Source organism: Polypterus senegalus, chromosome 12 (genome assembly GCF_016835505.1).
Source record: "Polypterus senegalus isolate Bchr_013 chromosome 12, ASM1683550v1, whole genome shotgun sequence".
NCBI classification, from domain to species: domain Eukaryota; kingdom Metazoa; phylum Chordata; class Cladistia; order Polypteriformes; family Polypteridae; genus Polypterus; species Polypterus senegalus.
Genome location: NC_053165.1, coordinates 29,619,011 through 29,639,702, shown reverse-complemented (window position 1 = coordinate 29,639,702; position 20,692 = coordinate 29,619,011). Strand labels below are relative to the sequence as shown.

The 20,692-nt window shown below is 37.7% G+C and overlaps 1 protein-coding gene across 9 annotated transcripts in view; it reads left to right on the top strand.

Annotated features, from left to right (window-relative positions):
- The window catches only part of LOC120540046 (voltage-dependent L-type calcium channel subunit alpha-1C-like), a 1,017,626-nt gene that overhangs the window by 185,791 nt on the left and 811,143 nt on the right, over positions 1–20,692 (top strand). Inside the window, exon 1 of one of the 9 annotated variants that reach the window (XM_039770502.1) lies at positions 7,168–7,770. The exons of the other annotated variants lie outside the window; for them this stretch is intronic. Coding sequence (XP_039626436.1) covers positions 7,722–7,770 — 49 coding nt within the window. The 5' untranslated portion in view covers positions 7,168–7,721. Of the gene's footprint in view, positions 1–7,167; positions 7,771–20,692 lie in introns of those variants that run through there. 9 annotated transcript variants of the gene reach the window in all.

Here is a 20,692-nt window from a genome sequence, read left to right as displayed (position 1 = left end):
TTTTGCCACTGTCTTTTAACAAAACGCTGAAGGGAAGGAGCTAAATATGCAAAATCTGGGAGGGGTCAGGGTGGGTCTGTACACATGTGCACATGCTTTAAATTTCATATTAATTAGGATTTATAAAGGGGCAGCATGTGGAACTTGGTGTACACACAGTTTTATGCATTTTTTTTGTGCATACGTACATTTCAATTTTTGTCCGTACGCCATGTGATGAATTCTATACAGTTCTCATCTGCTAATGACAGGGGGATTAGGAAGCCAGCTATGAGATTAATTGTGTAGTTCATAGTGATTTAAACTCCATGATCAGAGGGGTGTGACCAGAGATGACAATAGTACCATACTTGCAAGATTTGATAGTAGGCAATAAATTATCTATAAAGAAATTTTGTTTCTCCATTCCCAGCCCTCCCCCATCATGCTTTCCCAAGTGAGACTAGTAAATGCTTCACAAACTCCCAGTCCTCTTACATTCCAAGAGATGGAGTACTTCCAGACAAAAACAAAAACCCCTGGCAGTGGTGAAGTAAGGATTAAAATTGAGATATCTTTTAATAGTCCAGTCCAGGTGCAATAAACCTAGGGTATAATGTGAGGTAGTCCACTTAGAAATCGAAATAACATATGACACTATAGTCTGGATACCATAAACCTAGGATGTGATGTTTAAACAGTCCCCTTAGGGTGAAGGGAATCTAATAACACTATAAATTACTAGTTGCTTAGTGGTTACCAAAATACACATCTTTAATAGGAGGAAATTTTAATATAGTAATTGGAAAGAAAGAAGAAAACAAAAATGGCCAAAAAAGAAATTAAATGTATAGTTAGGGCAAATGTGGCATTAAAAACAGACCAAGTTGCAAGAGGAATCTTTTTTGCATTGTTTTGAATGATCAGTGTTTTGAGCTCTTTTTCTGCTTTTTTAGGAAAATTAAAGATGTAGATTTTGTCATCAAAAATCAGTTTTAATTTAGTAGGAAACAGGAGGTTGAATCTGATTTTGACTTTCCGTACATGCTGTTTAAAGCTGTAGACTGCAGCTTGTTTAGCAGCTGTTGAAGGAGAGACTTCTGGGAAAATATAAATGTGGTTATTTTCAAATATAATCTCCTCTTTCTGTCTAAGAATCAACATCAAATTTTCTTTAACATGTGACTTGTTGAAATGGACAATATGGGTTCTCACTTTTCTGGCATTTGATACAAGTATGCGGTAAGATGCTGAGATCTCTGTATCTGATTTGAAGTCCTTTCCAGTTATTTTTAGAAAATAATTCAGCTATGAATTTCACCAGGTTTGGTCTTTCAAGATGTTCAAGGAGACATTTGATTCTGATGATGTTCCTTCTATATCTATCTTCCAATGCAGCTTGTTTTTTCGCCAAGCACTTTACATTTGAATTCTAAAGCAGTTGCTTTTTGTTGATGGCAGAACTCAGTTGCTCAACTTCTTCAAAGTGATTCAAAAATGTTTGCTTAACTTCAAGATGAGTGCCAAGTACTCTAATATTCTCAGTTTGACTCATATTTTCCTATAATTTCTCAATTCTTGCTAGAATATTTTTAAAGCTAATAGCAAAGTTATTGCTTACATGTACATCCTTGTCTTTTATATCCTGAAGCAGCTTGTCTATTCTGTTGTCAAATGTGTGATTTCTCTTGTTTACATCCTTCTTTATGTCATTCCTTATCATTTATGTCACTCTTTATATCATTTATCCTGGGTAATCATTAACTTCAGCTCATGTAGTTCGTTTCCATCTTCTTCACTCTCCAACTCTCCAAAGGCTAAGTTGTAAGTCTGGTTGAAATTCATGCTGTTGACTCACTGGGTGTGTTGGTTTTGGAAGTAGATGCAAGCAGGAATAGAGAGGCAATGCCGAGTTCAGAAAACCTACCTGAGATTGTCGAATTCTCATTGCCCACCTCAGTTTTGCTCTCCCATTTGCTCTCTGCTGAAGCTGATGCTGCAGCATGAATTCTTGGCTGATCCATTCCTTTGCCCATCTCTTGCAACTCTGTCTCTGGCATGCCATATTGTAAACTTGAGACCGGTTTAGACTTTGATGAAACCTTATCTGTCTTTTCCTTTTCTTTCTGAACCCTTGATCTCCTGCTCCTGCTTTTAATATACTTGTAATTAAATCTTCTTGGGTTGGCTAAATACAGGATACCTAAGAATTATATTTAAAAAAAAAAAAGCCTAATAACACTGCTGCCAGCAGAGCTTCATCCTAGATGTCCATCTATCACAACAGATGAGACTAACCTGGACATCCAAAGTTCTTTTTTACAAAAAGTATTATAAAAACCCCAGTCAGGAAGCAAGGTTTTTAATAGTTGTAAGATTTTTTGTTTAGCCTCCATTGTATATATCTACTACTTCTGAGTATTGTCTGGTGAATAACCATTTTGCCCCACAATCAATATCTGTATATTTGTCTAGTAATACTGATATAAGAGGGGGCAGGACAATAGTGCAGTGGTCAATGCCAACGACTCATGGATGTATCCGCTAGAATTTTATTTCTGCACCCAGTTATTGTCTATGCAGAATTTTCATGTTCTGTCCATGGACTATACGTTTTCCACATGTACTCTGGTTGTCATCTCATTTCTTTAAATACATGCCAGTAATTGTAATCACCAGTTTCAAAATGGCCAAGTTTGGGTGTGTGTAAGTGGATTCTGCAATGGATTGTTGCCCTGGTCTCTGCAGTTTCCTGTCCCTTGCAACCAAGTATTGGATTATGTGGGTTTAAGAATGTTATGTTATTGCTGTGGCAACAAATGTTATATTTTTATCAGTTTAATCTGTAGAAACACTTTATTTAATAATAAAATAAATGTTTTCAGAAAATGGTATGATGAATGAAGAGGAGATGGATGGTTTCTGTTCAGTTGGCAGAAATTCTGGAACTGTACTCTATATTGTAAAGACACAGAAATTCAGAACCCCCAAGCAGACAAAAACAGCTTCTTGCTGCTGTATATGCAGGGAAAATGGACTATTTGTTAATAAAAAGACCAAGATAATGTTATACCACTGGCAGACAACAATGTGCCATGAAACAGTTCATAGTGCCTATTCACACAGCCCACAACACATGTATATGTCTTCATTTAAATAAGTGCTGATGTAAGTACACTGGAATTTAAGCTGCTTGAGAAAAATACTTTGCACTTAGGAAGTGAAACACTTCCATAATATAATACCTTAAAAGGTAACACATCTTCTACATTAGTGATTTACAGAGCTTGTGAAAGCTTATAATTTTTTTATCCTTTTTTTTTAAACTAAAACTTTGCCTTATCTTTTGCCACTTCTGCATAGGGTTAGAGGAAAAGAGAGTCAATCATAAGAATTAAGAGCAATAGTGTTCATCACTTTAGTGATTCATTTCTTTTTTTTTAAACATAAAATGACACTTGTTGTTTGCAAAGTACTACTGTGTGTTGCATCAGGCTGCACTATTTGCACAGAAAGGAGCCGCCATGCTTATATAAGATGCACCATTGTTTATTTTGTAATACAATTCCAGACAAGCTTACAAAATTTCTTCCAATGTAAAACCAAACGTCTGTTTGTGTGCATGTTGGAAAAGTAAATTATATTTTAGATTGGATAACAGATTTATCCATATAGCCTCTGTTTTATTTTCTTAACACTTCATTCCATATAGAGACTTATATCATTTATTGATGTGCCCACCAGTTATAGTCCCCAATTTCATGAGCCACTAGTCTGATTTAGCTAATTTCCAAAAGAAATAAGGTTAACCTAAAAAAATGAGTTTAGCAAAGAGTGCAAATGCAATTTAATTATTTTTTTTTTACATTTGTAAGAGTGGCTTATGCATATCTTATTTAATTTGAAATACATCTAGGAGTCTTAATAACTTGTGTGTGTATCCATCCAGGGTTGGTTCCTCTCATGCTCCCAGTGCTACTGGCTTAAGTCCTGGTGTCCTACTGCTTTGAACTGGATAAGTAGGTTAGAAAATGAATAAATTGATGTAGTGATTTGCTCTGTGGTAAACTGGCATACAGTAGAAAGCTGGTTTATGTTTTACATCTGATGTTTCTGGGGTGGGCTTTTGCCTCATGTAATATAAGCAGTTTTTGACATTGATGATGAGCATTCTATTTTGAAACATGATCAATTCAAATTATGGTGTGTGTGTGTGTGTGTGTTGAGCGTGTATTGACAGCATGGGTTACAAGGCAAGAAACAATCCAACAGGATGCTAGTCCATTGTATGATACACTTGAACACATGTAAATATTTACCCACATAGACAATTTTGACTTGTCAATCAACCTAATGACCATACCTTTGGGATGAGGAAGGAAAGCCAGAATACATGGAGGTAAAAATGGGCACATTGAAATATATTATATGGAATAAATGTGCACTGTCTACACAAACAACACCCTGGCCAGGATTCCATTCCACTTTTGTAAAAGGATAAATGAGTATCTTTCAAAAAAGAAACAAGTCTGTAGTTACAATAATATCTGCAATAGAGGAAAATCGGACAACTGTGTGAACATGTAAATTACAGCCAAAAGTTATGTTATAATGCGCAACTTTTACAGTGATTTATAGTCATAGCCTTCATTTTCATAATCACTGGATCTGAGATATTCAGCAGCATGCTCCCATTATTCAAGTGTTGTAATGTGACATGACTTGGCTAGTTTGGGACTCCCTCTGACAAAATCTAACCAGATGGATTTTGTCTTTTGTCATAGCATTCATGAGTTAACAGCCATTGAATGCTTACCAGGAAGTACAATGCATATAATGCAGTGATGAGGAGTAAAGAACATATGGAGGCTTTTAACCTCACAAATGGACTGGAAGTTTGTCTCTCTATCTCTTGTTTTACATACCACAACAGAATGGGAAAAAAGAGAAAGATGGTCCAGAGAATGTAGGTGAATTCACTGTTGCGGTTAACCCTTCTTGCTATAAGGGATCTATCAGGCAGCACACTTTTAGCTGTCAGAAAAAAGGACAAGCACAACTGTGCTGGAAGGTGGTCAGCATACAATCTCTAGAACATTAGAACATTAGAACATTAGAACAATCTAGACGAGAACAGGCCATTCAGCCCAACAAAGCTCGCCAGTCCTATTCACTGTAAATGTGACATGTCCAGTGATTTCTCAGTTGCTTAAATTGACATGGTCCAATGATGACATCAGCAGCTGCATTCAGCCCGCCCGACATACTCCACGACCTGAAGTAATTTAATGTGACACTGACTTAAACAGCCAAACCAAAATTCAGTTCCATTTTTGTAAATTAATTAATAATGTTGACAAAAATACCAAATGTAATTACTATAATGTCCTGGAGGGTGGGAAAACCCATATGCAAGAAGATAGGGAAACCGCAAATTCCATATAGTCAACTGCTAAGCAAAGTTGTAATTCCGTTCTTGTAAATGGGGTCCAAGTAAGATCTTTACAGGCCCTACACACTTAAAATATTTTGGCGCCATATATATGAGCTGCATTTGCTGTCAGTGGACGAACCAACAAACAACTAACATGACCAAAACAGGAAACAATCATATGAATCTTGGCAGGCCATGTGGCAGTTACCAGATTCTAATTTTGTTGTATTCCCAAGATTAATATATCATTAACCTCTATTATCACTATTTTATTATTTTTATTATTGTACATAGATGTATGTTTTTTTTTTTTTTTCATTTTATGTGGGAAGCCCTTTTTTGGAACCTGGTTCAGCTGCTCCATTAGCAGTTTTGCACCATTTGGTCTATGGTAAATCCAGCAATGGAAAACTTCTGTGGTGCCCCCCTTCCCATGATGTGCTAAGCACCTGTATTTTTTTCTCTTAATGATTAATCCAGCCCTGCTTGTAAATGAAACAATAATGTTGAAAAACTAACACAACACTGATTAAAATAATCAACTCATTTTGTTTCCTGTTCAATGGATTTGAGACAGTAACATCTTATATTATCTCTGCTTTGGTGAAGTCACAATTACGACTACCACTAATTATGCAATGGCGATCCTTCACTTGATACCTATATGGGCAAATATACTACTTAATGGATAAGTAGTTTGATGTCTGTTCTAGGGATTTGTTTACTCCAGGGAATACTGTTGCCTTTTACAAATTGGCAAGTGTGTGAACGTAAAGAAACCTGGGAATTTAAACCATCCTTTTGTAAACTCTGGAGAGAACCGATTTTTCAAACATTGTTGACCCAGATGTAGTGTCCCTTGGCGATGGTGTACGAAACGTCTTCTCAACCAAGCCAGCTAATATGCTTTACAAATCCTTACATCCCTTCACTAAAACCTATTTAAGGTTGGGGAGAGCCGTCGATAATTTCAGTAGCCGTCGGGCACAAGAAGGGAACGAACTGCAGTTCCCAAATGAACTACATTTAACTGATCAGAAAACGAAGTTATCAATCGTTGTTACAGGACTACGCGTTTAAGACTGATAATGGGACCTGCGGAATATAGGAAAGCCATGTATTTAGATGCGCGTGTTCGGGTTCATTATTTGAAGATGTCTGCGAGTCCAAGTAAATCACACAGGCTATTAAACTTTCGCTGCAGACACCAACGCTCTGCACCGTAGTGCTGTGTTCCACACCGTAACAAAAATCTCATCTGCGGTGAAACTGATGTATGAACGTCTGGCTACAACCCAGGCGAACTGTTTTGGCATCGCCTTTTCTAGACATCTCCTGACCTTTTTAACCTGTTCTCACCTGGCTTCTGGGAAATTCGCATTTGCTCCCTCAGCTAAGGTGCTCTAGGTTTGTCGTTACAAGCCGCATGTGCTGTGCAGGTTATACCTCTTGTTAGTAGCGCTAGGCGACCCGCACACCTTCCCGCATTTTGCGACATGCTGTGCTTTGTTAGATGCCTGCTGTGTGCAATACTATTGATTTTCCTTACAGACAGCTGAAAATCAGACTGGAGCGTACTGTGCTTGGTTTATTTTTTTCTGCACATTAACATCTGGAAGCAGTCAGTGAGACTGTAGAGGAGAAGGGGAGGGCGGAGAGGCGGGGCAGCAGGCTCCTCTCGCTCGCTCGCTCTCCCTCTCTCTCTTTTCTGCCACCACACTTTTACTGCAGAGAAGGGATACGGCTTCTTTTTCGCTGTCTCCTGACTATTGCTGTTCCAGATAGAAATACATGGAGCGGTATGAAAATGGAGGTCTAATTAGAGGGGCGAATGTGCATTTACCTGTTTTAGGATACCTTGGATGGAATGAACTACGTTTTTGAACTGCTTGCAAAACCTGCTTTGGATATTGACTTCTATTACTACGTCTTTCATTTCTTTTTTTTTTTTTGCACCACACGCCTCCTCAAGGATTCGCCGCACTAAAGATTTAATTCTTGAGACACTTGCACGATTCTCATTTCTGAAAATTAGCAGCAACTGGCTCCTCTCTGGGTTATGTCTTGGGCAGGGCCCGGATGTGTAGAAGATGCGCTCCTTTTTTAATTTAAGTAGTCAGGATCCGTGCCTGATGTTTGACACAATTATGGGGATCAGGTAATATTAACCGCTGGGACTGAAGTGTAAAACCGCAAGGTGTTTTTTTTCCCTTTATTTATTTGGTGCATTTTTAAATTTCCATTATTTGCATTTCCTTTTGAAACACGCACTTTCAATTCACCCAAGGAACAAATTTGGCTGGTTTGTATGGTCGGCGAAATCAAGAGGATGTACATACCACAGGAAAATCTCCAAGGTAAAAAATAAAATAAAGTTTTATTACATAATTATTCTGTCTGCTTTTGCCCACTGAACGCTTGTCTTGGGTGGGATGTTTAAAGGCCCGCTTACATGCTCTCATGAAACCGATCAGACACCGTTACGTGTGTAGATTGGATGTGTGCCTTACTGAGACGATGTGTGAGCGTTTCATAGAGTTCTTGGAATTACTTTACACGCCTTCCATTTAATCGGAGCTGTTTTCAGCGTGTACACATCAACCCGCCAGGTTGAAAAATTTAAAAAGCGTTTTAAAATATGAAGATTTCAGAGTCAAGGGCAAATCGCCGCCCATAATACTTTTATAGTCATTTATATTCTATTTCAAACAGGTATCCGGAGAGGAACCTTTAGGGTAAAATGCAAAGACACGGGGATGAAATGATTACGAATAAAGTTCTTTCTCTTCGTTTTTATCTAAAATATGAATCTTCGCAAAACCTGGTGCTTGTCCTGCGCGGACATTCCCTCAGTGGAATGGGATGCAGACTTGATTTTTTATTTATTTTTTTGCATGCACTAAATCATAATGGTGTAAAACAATGCGCATTTCTTCATCTTCACTAGTAAACGTCGGTTCGCGATGATCAGGTAGTGTAGACACTTTAAAATGTTTAGCATTTAGAAATGGCGTAATCTATTAATTATGTATAAAAAAAATCACAAAACTGTACAAGGGAAGTGGGGGCGTGAAAATTATACCTTAGACATTAGTATAGACACGATGTAGGCCGACAAAGGGCGAAGCGAATAACAGTAATTCTGCAAATGAGAGTGCGCGTTTTGTGATGTTTTAATTCCTTTGGGTGGTTTTAAGTACGGTACATAATTCACTTTTCATGATGTCTATGATGGCCATTTATCATGGCTAGTTAAGATTGTGCTTGTCCACTCCCCTGCTAAATAAATGTTAATCTAAACGTTGTCTAAAGACTTCGGTCATCTTGCACCCTAATACATTTAATACGAATAACCAAAAGTATCTATAATCACTCCATATTTATTTTTCTGTCTATTGTATAGTGCCTTTCAGCGCTGTCTTTCTAAAATTAAATATCTAATGCCACAAGCTAGCCTCATTAGAGGATCCATTTTGATGTGTCTGATTCTTTGCGTGCACTTGAAGCAATGTACTTTACAGTAACACTGTTGGCCTAACTTACAGAGTAGACACCACCTGAAATTATATGTTAATGATTAGGTCACTCACATCTTGATAGCTAAGTTCAGGTTCAACAGTAATGCATACCGAAAAAAGTATTCCCTACTTTGTTCTTTCACGTGCAATACTGTGCTTTACACCATTGCTAATGTCTATTTTGAAAACTGTAAAAATAGACAGGTTTACTGAGGAGAAGAAAGAAAAGGGGGCAAAATCCTATTAAAATACTCCACAGGAGACTTTTAAACCTTTCCAGCCTGCCTGCCTGCCTGTGTGTGTGTGTATGTATGTATGATCAGAGGAAGCATGGGACAGTTGTAATACTTTTTGCCTTCTGCCTTATTACTCCAAGGCCATTTAAGATGATCCGGCTTTTTCTTTGATGTAAACAATTTATGTCTGTCTATTACCAAATGACAGACAGTCTGCAGTACTGCTACAAAGCTAAATAGCTTCATATCCAGGACTGTTTGTCCACAAAGAATAGTAGGCTAAATCACATCAAACATTTTCTGAAGAGAAATAATTATGTGCAACCTGTTGTTGTAATGTGACTTAAATGTGTATTGAAACAGACACATCACATCTTGCACTCTGTGTCTGTCCAACCATTTTACGCAGCATACCAGCACTGGCCTGCACCAGATTATGGAGGATTCAGAGAATGGCATAGCAGCTCTGGGTAGAAAGCAAGGTCTCATGTCAGCTCTTGGTGGAATACAAACAGACACAATTAAAGTGGCACAATTTAGAGGTGCCAGTCAACATGAGCAGAATGGATGTGGACTGTGGGAACAAACTGAAAAACCTGCAGTAAATACAGAGCATTACAAAAAAAACACCTGGCCTAAAATAGACTGGGGATACTGCCACTGTGAAGCATAATTTATCATAAAATATTTTGTCACAATGAACACAGCAGCAAAATAGGAGACACGGAGCAAGTACATCATGCTGAAGCTATATTCTTCATAGTAAGTATGGTATATTGCTCTGGCCTGTCACCTTGCACAAGCTTACTGTATTTTCAGAATACAGTTTCAGTTGAAAGACTGTTTATGTCCTCATAATGGGGAAAATAATGAGTATGAAGCCGTTTTGTTTTTTGAGAGGATCCGAATCTGTTAATGTATTAGAGCTCATAGTTGGTTTATGTTTGAAGAGTATGGAGAGTACTTTGGGTTTTGGTATTTTCTTGCAATAACTTAGCATATTTCCACAGGTGTTGTAAGTGTTTGATTACCTATTATTTTAATCAGGCATATTGTTTGATTACAAGGGTTATTATAATAGTTCCATTTTTTTTTTTCATGAATAAGGCATACAGGGCTAGATTGAATTACTCAAGGTCACAGTGGCTCTGAGCACAGCATGTCCTTTTAAAAAGTGTGCTGAAGAAGTCAGTTCAGCAGTAGTACTGTTGTAGTACAAGAGCTGGAGGAAGTTGCAGTGAATTTGTATTTAAAGTACTTGTGCCCTTTGATAAAATGTCTCATCTGTACTAGAGACTACTTTCAATGATCTATATATGCAATTTGAGTTTGTGTATCTCTCTCTCTCTCTCTCTGTATATAGATAGATAGATAGATAGATAGATAGATAGATATAGATTTATAGATATAATAGATACTAATCAGATCTGCAGGGAACCATAGACAACTCCAGCAGCAGGCGGTGACCAAGCATGGACAAGGTGCCACTCTGTTACAGTACCTACTCAGATACGCATTTGATGGGGCCCAATTTACAGTCATCAGTTAGTGTAATCTGCACATTTTATGATGTGAAAGGAAAACTAATGTAATCTGAAGAAACCCCACACAGACATAGGGTCTACATGTGAATTCCACAAAGACAGTAATCAGCATTGGGCTTGAACTTGGCGTGCTGGATCTGTGAAGCAGAGGACTGTTGTGCCACCACCCTTGCATATGTATCATGTGTATAAACTGGGTAACACTACTGATTCACAGCTCCAGGATCATGGGTCTGAATCTAAACCAGTCACTGTCTGGTATTGTGGTTTAACCGTTCTCCACATGTCTATATAAGCTTTCTCACAGTATTCTTGTTAATTCCCACACCCCAGAAATCTTAAATGTTATGTGAATTGGCAACTCCAAGTTATTCACCTGTAAATAAGTATGACATGATTTGAACTGGCGCCCTACTCAGGACTGGTTATTTTATTGTACCCCACAAACTTAAGTTAATGTCAAAAATATAATCTGTTTATTTGTCCATTTTATGAACATGCTTATACAAGTTGGGAAGACTACAAGAAATATGACATACAATTAAAAGCCATACCATACCTTACCATTTTCATTGTAATTCAAGTTTAATGTAAAACTGAATCCCATCAAGTTTGATGTTCAATATATTACTATAGGTCTGATAATGGAAAAATTGAAATAAAACTATTCATTATTGTACATGTCAAACTAGAAGTACAAAAAAGTGATGCAATTAAAAAATGATGAACTTAATTTGGTAAAATGAAACATATATAGAGTGACATTGTGCTACCCCACAGCTTCAGGCTACTGGGTTTGAATCCCAGGTCGCTCCTGGTGGAAATGGTGTTTTCTCTCTCATCGCAGGCACACATAGGCAGGGGACTATAAATTAGGCCTGTTTGGTTAAGTCTGTCCAGCAGTGGATTGGCATGCCGACTAAAGTCTGTTTCTAACTGATGCTGCAGGAATTGACTAGTGGTTATGTGTATCCCTAATACTAGACTAAACAAGTTTGATCAATAGGTGGATAAAACTGTATTTTATCAATTTCAGAATTGTAACACGTTTAAAAAAACAAAAAAAAAAAACTTTAAAATATCTTTCATTTGTAAGTCTTACATGTACTGTATATCAGCAAAGCTCAATTTGATGTGGCTGTGATGATGCAGTAAAGTGTTCTGACCACCAGTAGGATTTATGTTTTTACATCTTTACATTTTTCTTTTAACCTCTGTATTTTCAGTTTGTCAATTCATGCTTCCTTTTTTGCCATTTCATTTTGCCTTTTGTATACAATTTGATATTTTTTGTTTTATCTGTGAAATGTCTTGATTGGGGTGCAGCCGAAAGTGACTAAAGGAATATAATGTTTTGCCTCCTGTTGGAGGATGAGACTGCAGTCTGAAGCATTCATCGCAGTGGAGGTGGTGTGCAGCAACCTGTGGAACCTCTGCAGAGGCGATTCCAAAGCTGGAGGCTAAGCATCTTTAGCTGGAAGAAGGAGGAGTGAAGTGCTGACAAAACAAAACGCAATCCCAACCTATAATTTTCTCAGTGGCGGCATATAGAACATACAGAAATTCTGTAGACCTTTGCTTAGTTTGAATTAAAAGTCTGGACTTTTGTTTGTGCTCATTGATTGTGCTTTTTCAGATTTGGTCCTTGCATTAATGCTTGCCATTTGGTCACAATGTGGATCCTCTTTTATTTTCTGCTTTTGAAGACTTATTAATAGAAATGCATTAATATGCTATAGTGGTAGTTATGAATAGAGAAAATAATAATACAACTGTAGTAAGCTGAAAGTTGTAAATGAAACAAAGTCATACTCACCAAACCGTCACAGAGATATCTTTGTAAAATGAGCACAAATGAAGACTTGAAAAGGATTGGAAGTCTAATGTAGACTCTCTGTTTATTGCCATAAAGCAAGGATTAAAAAATAATTATATTAAAAATAATATCACCCTATGTTGGATCTTTTAGTGGATTCAGCTTGTCTGGAATGTGGATGAGCCAGAGACAGAGGCAGATAAGAAGCCTATTCGTTATTTATCTTGTGGGTCAATATTGTTCTTTGCTTGTGACATGTAAGATACAGTGTAATATCAAAATCTTTTCCACACATTCTTTTCAGCTTAGTTTATTTTTTTGTGTAGCACTCTTCGTTAAGCATATAGTACTGAGTACTGTAACCTGTTTACAGATGAAATGCAAATGACACATTTTACAAAATAATATACCAACATGTAAAGGCAGTCTTGGTTAAACACATATTAAAACAAAACCATTTTAAACAGGCTAACGTATAAGGATCCTAAAAATATAAATTAATTCATATTTTTGTTGAGATATGGCCAGATGGTAATGGAGGAGAGAAAAACAAAAACTCCATCAAGCATCATCCCTTGCAAAAATAAACCTATAAGGGTCCATAGTTGGTTACAATATCCAGTCACAGACAAAGCCAAGCCCTTTGGTTTGTTGGCCAATGTCTCCAGAACTCCAGCAATGATCTGCCACTAAGCATTTTACAGTTATATAGAAGTTTGAATTGGACTGTCTAATAAGACTAGAGAATACTTTAGTCTTTGGATCATAACTGAGAGAATTAAAAGTTACGTACGGTCCCACATATACAACCAGTGAGATCTTCAAAAGTGGTCTCCTCAGTATTTCTGCAATCTGTGGCACTTAGTCTAATGCTTATTCAGACCTGTAGTATTTGTTTCCTGAATCCTACTATTTACATATAGGTTGAAGATTCACTCCCCACCATAATTTTTGTGATGACATACTTTTATTCAGGCACTTTTATATCCCACAGTCCACATGTTCTCTTTTTGTTGTAGTTTTTATCTTTGTGTCTCTATAAGACTGACTATAGCAAACATGTGGCATCAACTTTTTATTTCTGCTTGTTTAATTTATTAGCAATATTTTTTAGTTTTTGCCTGTTTTAAACCTTTTAATGCCATGCATACATGATGCTGTTATAATAAAGAGCAGTGAGGCCATGAGAAGCAATAGATTTCCCACAGGATTTGCAATTTAAAATGTGGAATTTGGACTTCATATTTGGGCATTCCCTGGGTAATATGTGATATCTGATGGGAAACGGATTAGAAAGTCTTTTAGGTCAGCTGTTTAGTTCTTAGATACTCTGGTGCTTCTCATTTTCAGGCTGAATATATGTTCAGTAAATAATACAGTTTTGTTCAGTTTTGCATCCAAATAGTACAATACACATTTTCTCTGTGAACCTGTTTATAGAAAACATTGCAGGTAATTTATTCAATTAGAAAACAATTAGAAAAAAATTGGTGTCATAAAGTACAATAGATTGCAGCACAGTCATATGAAATGCACCATATAAACTGAAGACTAATCAACTACTTAATTGAAGATGCAATTGTGAAATTAAACAGCACCATACGTTTTTAATGGGTTAGTGATGGTGTTATATTGTTGTGCCTCACTTCAGTCATAGTACTACCTGGATGTTCTTATTGGATTAGTTGGACACATTGGTTGGCATGAAACTGGATCCAGTTCATCTAAGTAATCTGTCTTGCCTTTTTGTCTTACTCTTGTTCTTATTTTTCTTATTTTAACTTTTCTTAACTTTTTTAAAGGCACATTTCTTACTGTAAATGCATGATCTATCTGATTTGCAAAACATACATATCCATAAATAGCACAGTAACTTAAAACTGCAATATTAGTAAGTGGGGGAAAAAACAAATGAAATGTTAAAATTTACAAGTAAAACACAACAGCTATTCACATATTACTCTTGGACTAGATATCCCTGATTTAATAAATATAATCTTTCATTAAGCATCAAAATGTAAATCCTACCTGTATATGAGCAAAAAAAAAGTGAGCCCTTAGTGACCGTATTAGCACTTCTTGCATTTTTCTTTCTAACTTGCATCTCATTCTCCTGATTAGTAAAATTTTTATTTAGTAAAACTTACACAACAAAATGTTCCAGTGTAATTTATTTTTTACGCAATAACTAAAATAGACTCATTACATAGGTCAGGATAAACAAGTCTGAGAAAGACGCTGGACTACAGTGGTTGTAAATACAGGCTAGTTAATCAATATGATGACTTAATATAACATGAAACTCTGAAGCTGGTTAGTATAGGTACAGGGCAGAAAGACCCTAGAGAGAGTGGCGGGCACCTAGTGGCTGGTGAAATATATTATCTTGACACAACAAAAGTTAGATTGCCACCTGGGAGTACTCATTTGCTTTGAATTGCTAAATGGCTAGAAACAGACAGGAATAGGTGCTTAAGAATCAGAAGATGGATGGGACAAGTATCATAATCAAATAATGTACTGGAATCAAAAAAAAAGTTCTAGTAATCCTAAATATCAAAGTTTTTTTTTCCGTTATATTAATATTTTTATTTTTTATTCATTTTATTACAATCCATACAAAGCAATCAAGTTTTTACAAAAAGAAGAATTGAGTTAAGAACAGATCGATCACCACCTCTGAGAGAGAGATCAAGCCAAACGGCGTAAATTTAAGGCTTGTAAACATACCTAAATTAATAAATTCTCTGTGCTTTATAAAGTTATTTTAAAAATATTACTGATTAGATCCTGCCATGTTTTGAAAAAAGTCTGTACGGATCCTCTAGCTGAGTATTTGATTTTTTCCAATTTTAAATAGTATAACACATCAGTTTCCCACTGACTTAAAAGAGGAGAGTTTGGGTTCTTCCAGTTTATCAGAATAAGTCTGCGTGCCAAGAGTGTAGTGAATGCGATCACAATTTGTTTGTCCTTCTCCACTTTAAGACCCTCTGGAAGAACCCCAAACACAGCTGTTAATGGGTTATGAGGGATTGTGAGTCCAAGGCTGTCTGAGAGGTAAGTAAAAATTTTTTGTCCAGAATAATGTTAATATGGTGCAGGCCCAGAACATGTGACCCAGTGAGGCTGGGACTTGGTTGCAACGTTCGCAGGTTGGATCATGCCCTGGAAACATTTTGGAGAGTTTTAGTCGAGACAGATGTGCTCGATATATAATTTTGAGTTGTATAATTGTATGCTTTGCGCATATGGAGCTCGAGTGAATTCTCTGCATTGCTACTTTCCACTCCTTTTCTGATATATTAATTGAGAGATCTTTTTCCCAGTGTCCTCTTGGATCTTTGAAAGGAAGGGATTGTAAAATGATTTTATATATTGTCAAGATGGAGTCTAATTCCTTGAGATTGAGCGATATTTTTTCCAGTGTGGATGAGGGTGCAAGATGAGGAAAATCTGGAAGGTTCTGTTTAACAAAGTTCCTGATTTGAAGATAGTGAAAGAAATGTGTAGCTGGAATGTTAAATTTGGAATGTAATTGTTCATAGGATGCAAAGACGTTGTCTATATAAAGATCTCTAAGCAAGTTAATTCCAAATTTTTCCAGATATTAAAAACTGCATATGTTTGTGAGGGTTGAAAGAGGTGGTTCTTTTGCAGGGGTGCCACAGAAAGAAGCTTCTCCGTCTTAAAATGCTTTCTACATTGGTCTCAGATTTTAAGTGAGTGGAGCACAATTGGGTTATTAGTGTATTGCCGATAACGTGTGTTTATTGGAGCGCAGAGCAAGGAATACAAAGAAGTACTGCAGGATTTTACTTCTATTGCGGTCCAAGCCTGTGTATGTTCTTCTATTTGTGTCCAGGTTCTTATCGCCTGTATATTTGCTGCCCAGTAATAAAACTGGAAGTTAGTTAGAGCCATGCCGCCTTCTGCCTTTTGTCTTTGTAGGGTCGCTCTTTTGATGCGTGGATGTTTGAATTCCAAATAAATGAGGTTATTGTTGAATCTAATTGCTTAAAATTCCAATATGTAATTCTAATTCATAGTTGAAAAAGAATTGCATTAGTCTGTAACCAGTAATGCAACACCACATAAGAACGCTGCTAAAATTTTTGAGAGTAATATCTGCAGTCCTGGATGTAGACTGCAGGTTGCGCTGGCAGGTAAAAGCATTAATCCCGAAACAGTAATATCGGCATGTGGAATGTCATTTATGCTGCTTTTTTTTTTTTTGAAGTCTAGTAAAAAGGAGTAATTTTGAACCCTCAAACTCCATTAGGGGATGAACCCCTAGATACATCCTGGCCATTTTTGCTGAAGGCACCAGTTGGTTTACTCTTTTATCATGGGTGTTATTTACTGCAAAAACTATGGTCCAAAAATGGCCTAAAATAAGGATTTTTGAATACAGAAGGCCAAAAATCTTAATGTCTTGCATATCAACACACCAAGAGGTATTGAGTGGTGTATCATATATAGGGCTTTTCCAATACCAGTGAGTCAGGAGGCGCTAAGATTTAAAAAACAATAAATAAATAAATAAAAACTGAAACGATAAGTTTGACATTTAAGAGTTTGTAGTTTAAAATGTTTAATTATAAAGGTTATTTAAATTCCTTTTTAATAATTCTACTTACAGTACACCTTGCTTCCATCATAGAGATCTGTTGAATAACTATCTTTTAGGTATATATTTTAATTTTTTTCTGGAATTTTTAAAAATTTACTCCACCCTTTTTCATTCGACCAAACAAGGCTTATATCATAGACATATTTTTATTTCTGTATATGTATATTTTTTACATACTGTATGTTGAGGTGTGTCAGTAGGCTCAGCCATCCCGATGTCTCTAGTTAGGGGTAGTGTATATAGCAAGATATATATTTATATATATATATATATTAATATATATTAATATATATACATATAGTGACAGATAGGGGGCACTATCGCTCCCTTGAACCCTTGTCCAAGACAACAGACACCAGATAAAAATCCAAAAGTAGACTATATTTATTCTGCACAGTGCACAAAGCACCCTCTCCTCCACAATACTCATTAAATAACTCACAATAATCACAATAATCACAATAAACAATCCTCCACTCCCAGACGCGTTGCCACCCTTCCATCCAGCTCAGCTCACTGCCTGGGAGCTCCCATAATCCTTTTATAATCCCTGACCCGGAAGTGTTCCAATCCCCAGTCCATGTGATCTCCTATCACTTTCGGGTCAGATAAAAAGTCCTTTTCTTCACCCCGGAAGCACGTCATTTCCCTTGTCCATGTGACTCGGATGTAGTTCTGGGGCGTAAGGCAAATAAACATCGTTCCTCCCTGCAGCGTCTCCTAGTGGCCCCCATGGTACCCAGCAGGGCTGTGCATAAAGACTCCAATGTCCATGATGCCCTGCTGGTTTTCGGGGCACCTCCATTCTGCAGGGAGGGCTCCACCTGGTGGCTTGGGGGTATTGTCCGAGATGAACGCCCGGCCATACACCACTATATATATATATATATATATATATATATATATATATATATATATGTGTTTTTTCCCCACCCATTTAAACAGTTTAAATGTATCTCTATTTAGAAATAGTGCAATTTTTTGTTTAATCAAGAAATATTGAAAATTATTTGCAAATCAGCCTACAGTACGCTTTATAATATGCAGAAATGGCCAACCCGCACCGCATAATTATCAACGTGAACAGTCAACGTGGCTCACAGCTGCACGTGGACTGTAGCACAGACCAAAGCGAGTGAGGATGTGTTTGGTGACGTATTGGGGGTGTGCTCATGAGCAAGCAGTGCGCATACCTCGAAAGCGAGGGTGGATGCAGGAGGAGGGTGAGAGTTGGTGGGCTCTGTCGTGCGTTCCCCATGTCGCGGGAGGAGGGTTAGAGTGGGCGGTCGGGGCTCTGTCGTACGTACCCCATGGTCGGGCGACTTGGTCGATTATATATACAGTGGAAAATCGGTTTACGACCAGAGTTTTGGAACGAATTATGGTCGTGAACCAAAGTAATTTCCCCCATAGGATTGTATGTAAATACAATTAATCCATTCCAGACCGTACGAACTGTATGTAAATATATTTTTTTAAGTTTTTAAGCACAAATATAGTTAATTATACCATAGAATGCACAGCATAATAGTAAACTAAATGTAAAAACATTGAATAACAGAGAAAACTAACACTGCAAGAGTTTGCGCTATGGCGCTACGAACCACTCGCTAAAAACACTTTTTTTTAATGAGTTTTAAGCACAGGGAAAAATATGAACATTTGAAAAATCTGTAATTTAATAAACAACCAAGAAAAGTAACATTGCAACAATGCACGCACGCCCCTATGTGTATGTGTCTCTCTCGCACGCCTGTGTGTGTGTGTCTGTCTCTCGTGCACCTGTGTGTATGTCTCTCTCGCGCGCCTGTGTGTGTGTCTCTTTCTCTCGCGCGCCTGTGTGTGTGTCTCTCTCATGTGGACATAAGCACAGACAAAAGGAACTGAGGCTATGTTTGGTGAATTGTTGCGTGCAGGCACATGAGCAGGAAGTACTCATGCCTCGAGAGCGACGGTGGATGCAGGCAGGGGGTTACAGTTTGTGGGCGGGGCTCTGTCGTGCGTATCCCATGACGCGGGAGGAGGGTTAGAGTTGGCGGGCTGGGCTCTGTCGAGCGTATCTCATGGTCTTAGAGTTGGTGGGCGGGGCTCTGTGAGTTGGTGGCTGTGGCTGTCTGTCTTGCTTGCGCTCACTGTCTTGTGTGTCCTTAGTGAATTATATATATAGACTAGCAAAATACCCGCGCTTCGCAGCGGCGAAGTACTGCCTTAAAATTTTTATTAAGAAGAAAATTAAACCTTTTTAAACTGAGGGAAAATATACCAATAATTATTTGTTAAGAATCTCTTTGTATGCCACATTGTCAGTTCGGCCCTCCGGTTGTAATATGACCAAGCTGTGCGCTGAGCTTACTCTTGAGCATGCAACGTACAGTTGGCCATGTGAACAGTAATCTTGTTTCAAATCTTACAGCTTCGATTGCTGCTGTCATAATCGGTTTGAGTTTCATGGTTTGTTTCAATTACGACAGTATTTGTAGGACTTGTGTTGAAGAGACATTCGGCATCTGTCAAGCATTGTAAGTATACAACCAGTTTCATCGATAACTTCACATCCAGCTTTTGAGAGTTTAAACATTTCTAAACATCAAAGTGTCCACTACTGAAATCGTCAATTGTGAATCAAAGATGTTTGAGAGATATTGGTGGTTGTCCAAAGGTGTAAAATATTTGGCCATTTCAGTACACTTGAAAGCAACAACCGAACAATTCAGCGGTAGCCATCAACTCACATGCAGATGCATAGGTGAAGGACTTAAGCATTTCACTGTTATAGTGCTCCTGTGTAGTATAATTATCTCCTGTACCGTCATCAGTCCACATCTTGAACCTGTCCCAGTCATTCAATACATAAGACACAATGTTCCTCTGGATATCAAGAGTGAGCCTGATATGGCTGTGCAATATGTAACAAAGAGAATGGAAAAGGTAGGTGCCATCTCCGGGCATGGAAACCACTCGGTAAGTGATAGTTCTTTGATCGATGGTGATCACCTCGATAGACATGTTAATGGGGGTACGGTTGGAATGATAAAGGAAATGGGTACCTAAACAATGTAAAGTAAGTCTAAAATACCTACACAATAACTATAATCATAATAAACAAACAATAAAACAGCTGAGAAGCTGTGGATTAAATAAAAAGGCTGCAGTTATCAGCAGGGAGACGTGAATCCTGTGGCAAGGCAAGGAAGGGAATGTAGAGACCGGAGCGACGGACTGCCTTATATAGGCAGGCAGCCAACAATGTGGGAGGCGTGAGGATGGGGGACCCAACGCCGCCTCACACGGTGACCGAGCTGCAGGCTATGGACGTTTATATGTACATAAGTAGGATTTAGTTAGCGTTGGGAACCTGCGTACCAAATTTCTTGAAGATGGGCCCATAAGTAACAAAGACCGTTGAAAAGTTTAATATGGTGGCCGACAGTGGCATCATACCATAGAGCTTGCTCTCTCTCTTAAATTCTCTGCTCCCGATGCAGACACTCCTTTGAAGAGAAGATATATTTGCATTCTTTTAATTGTGAGA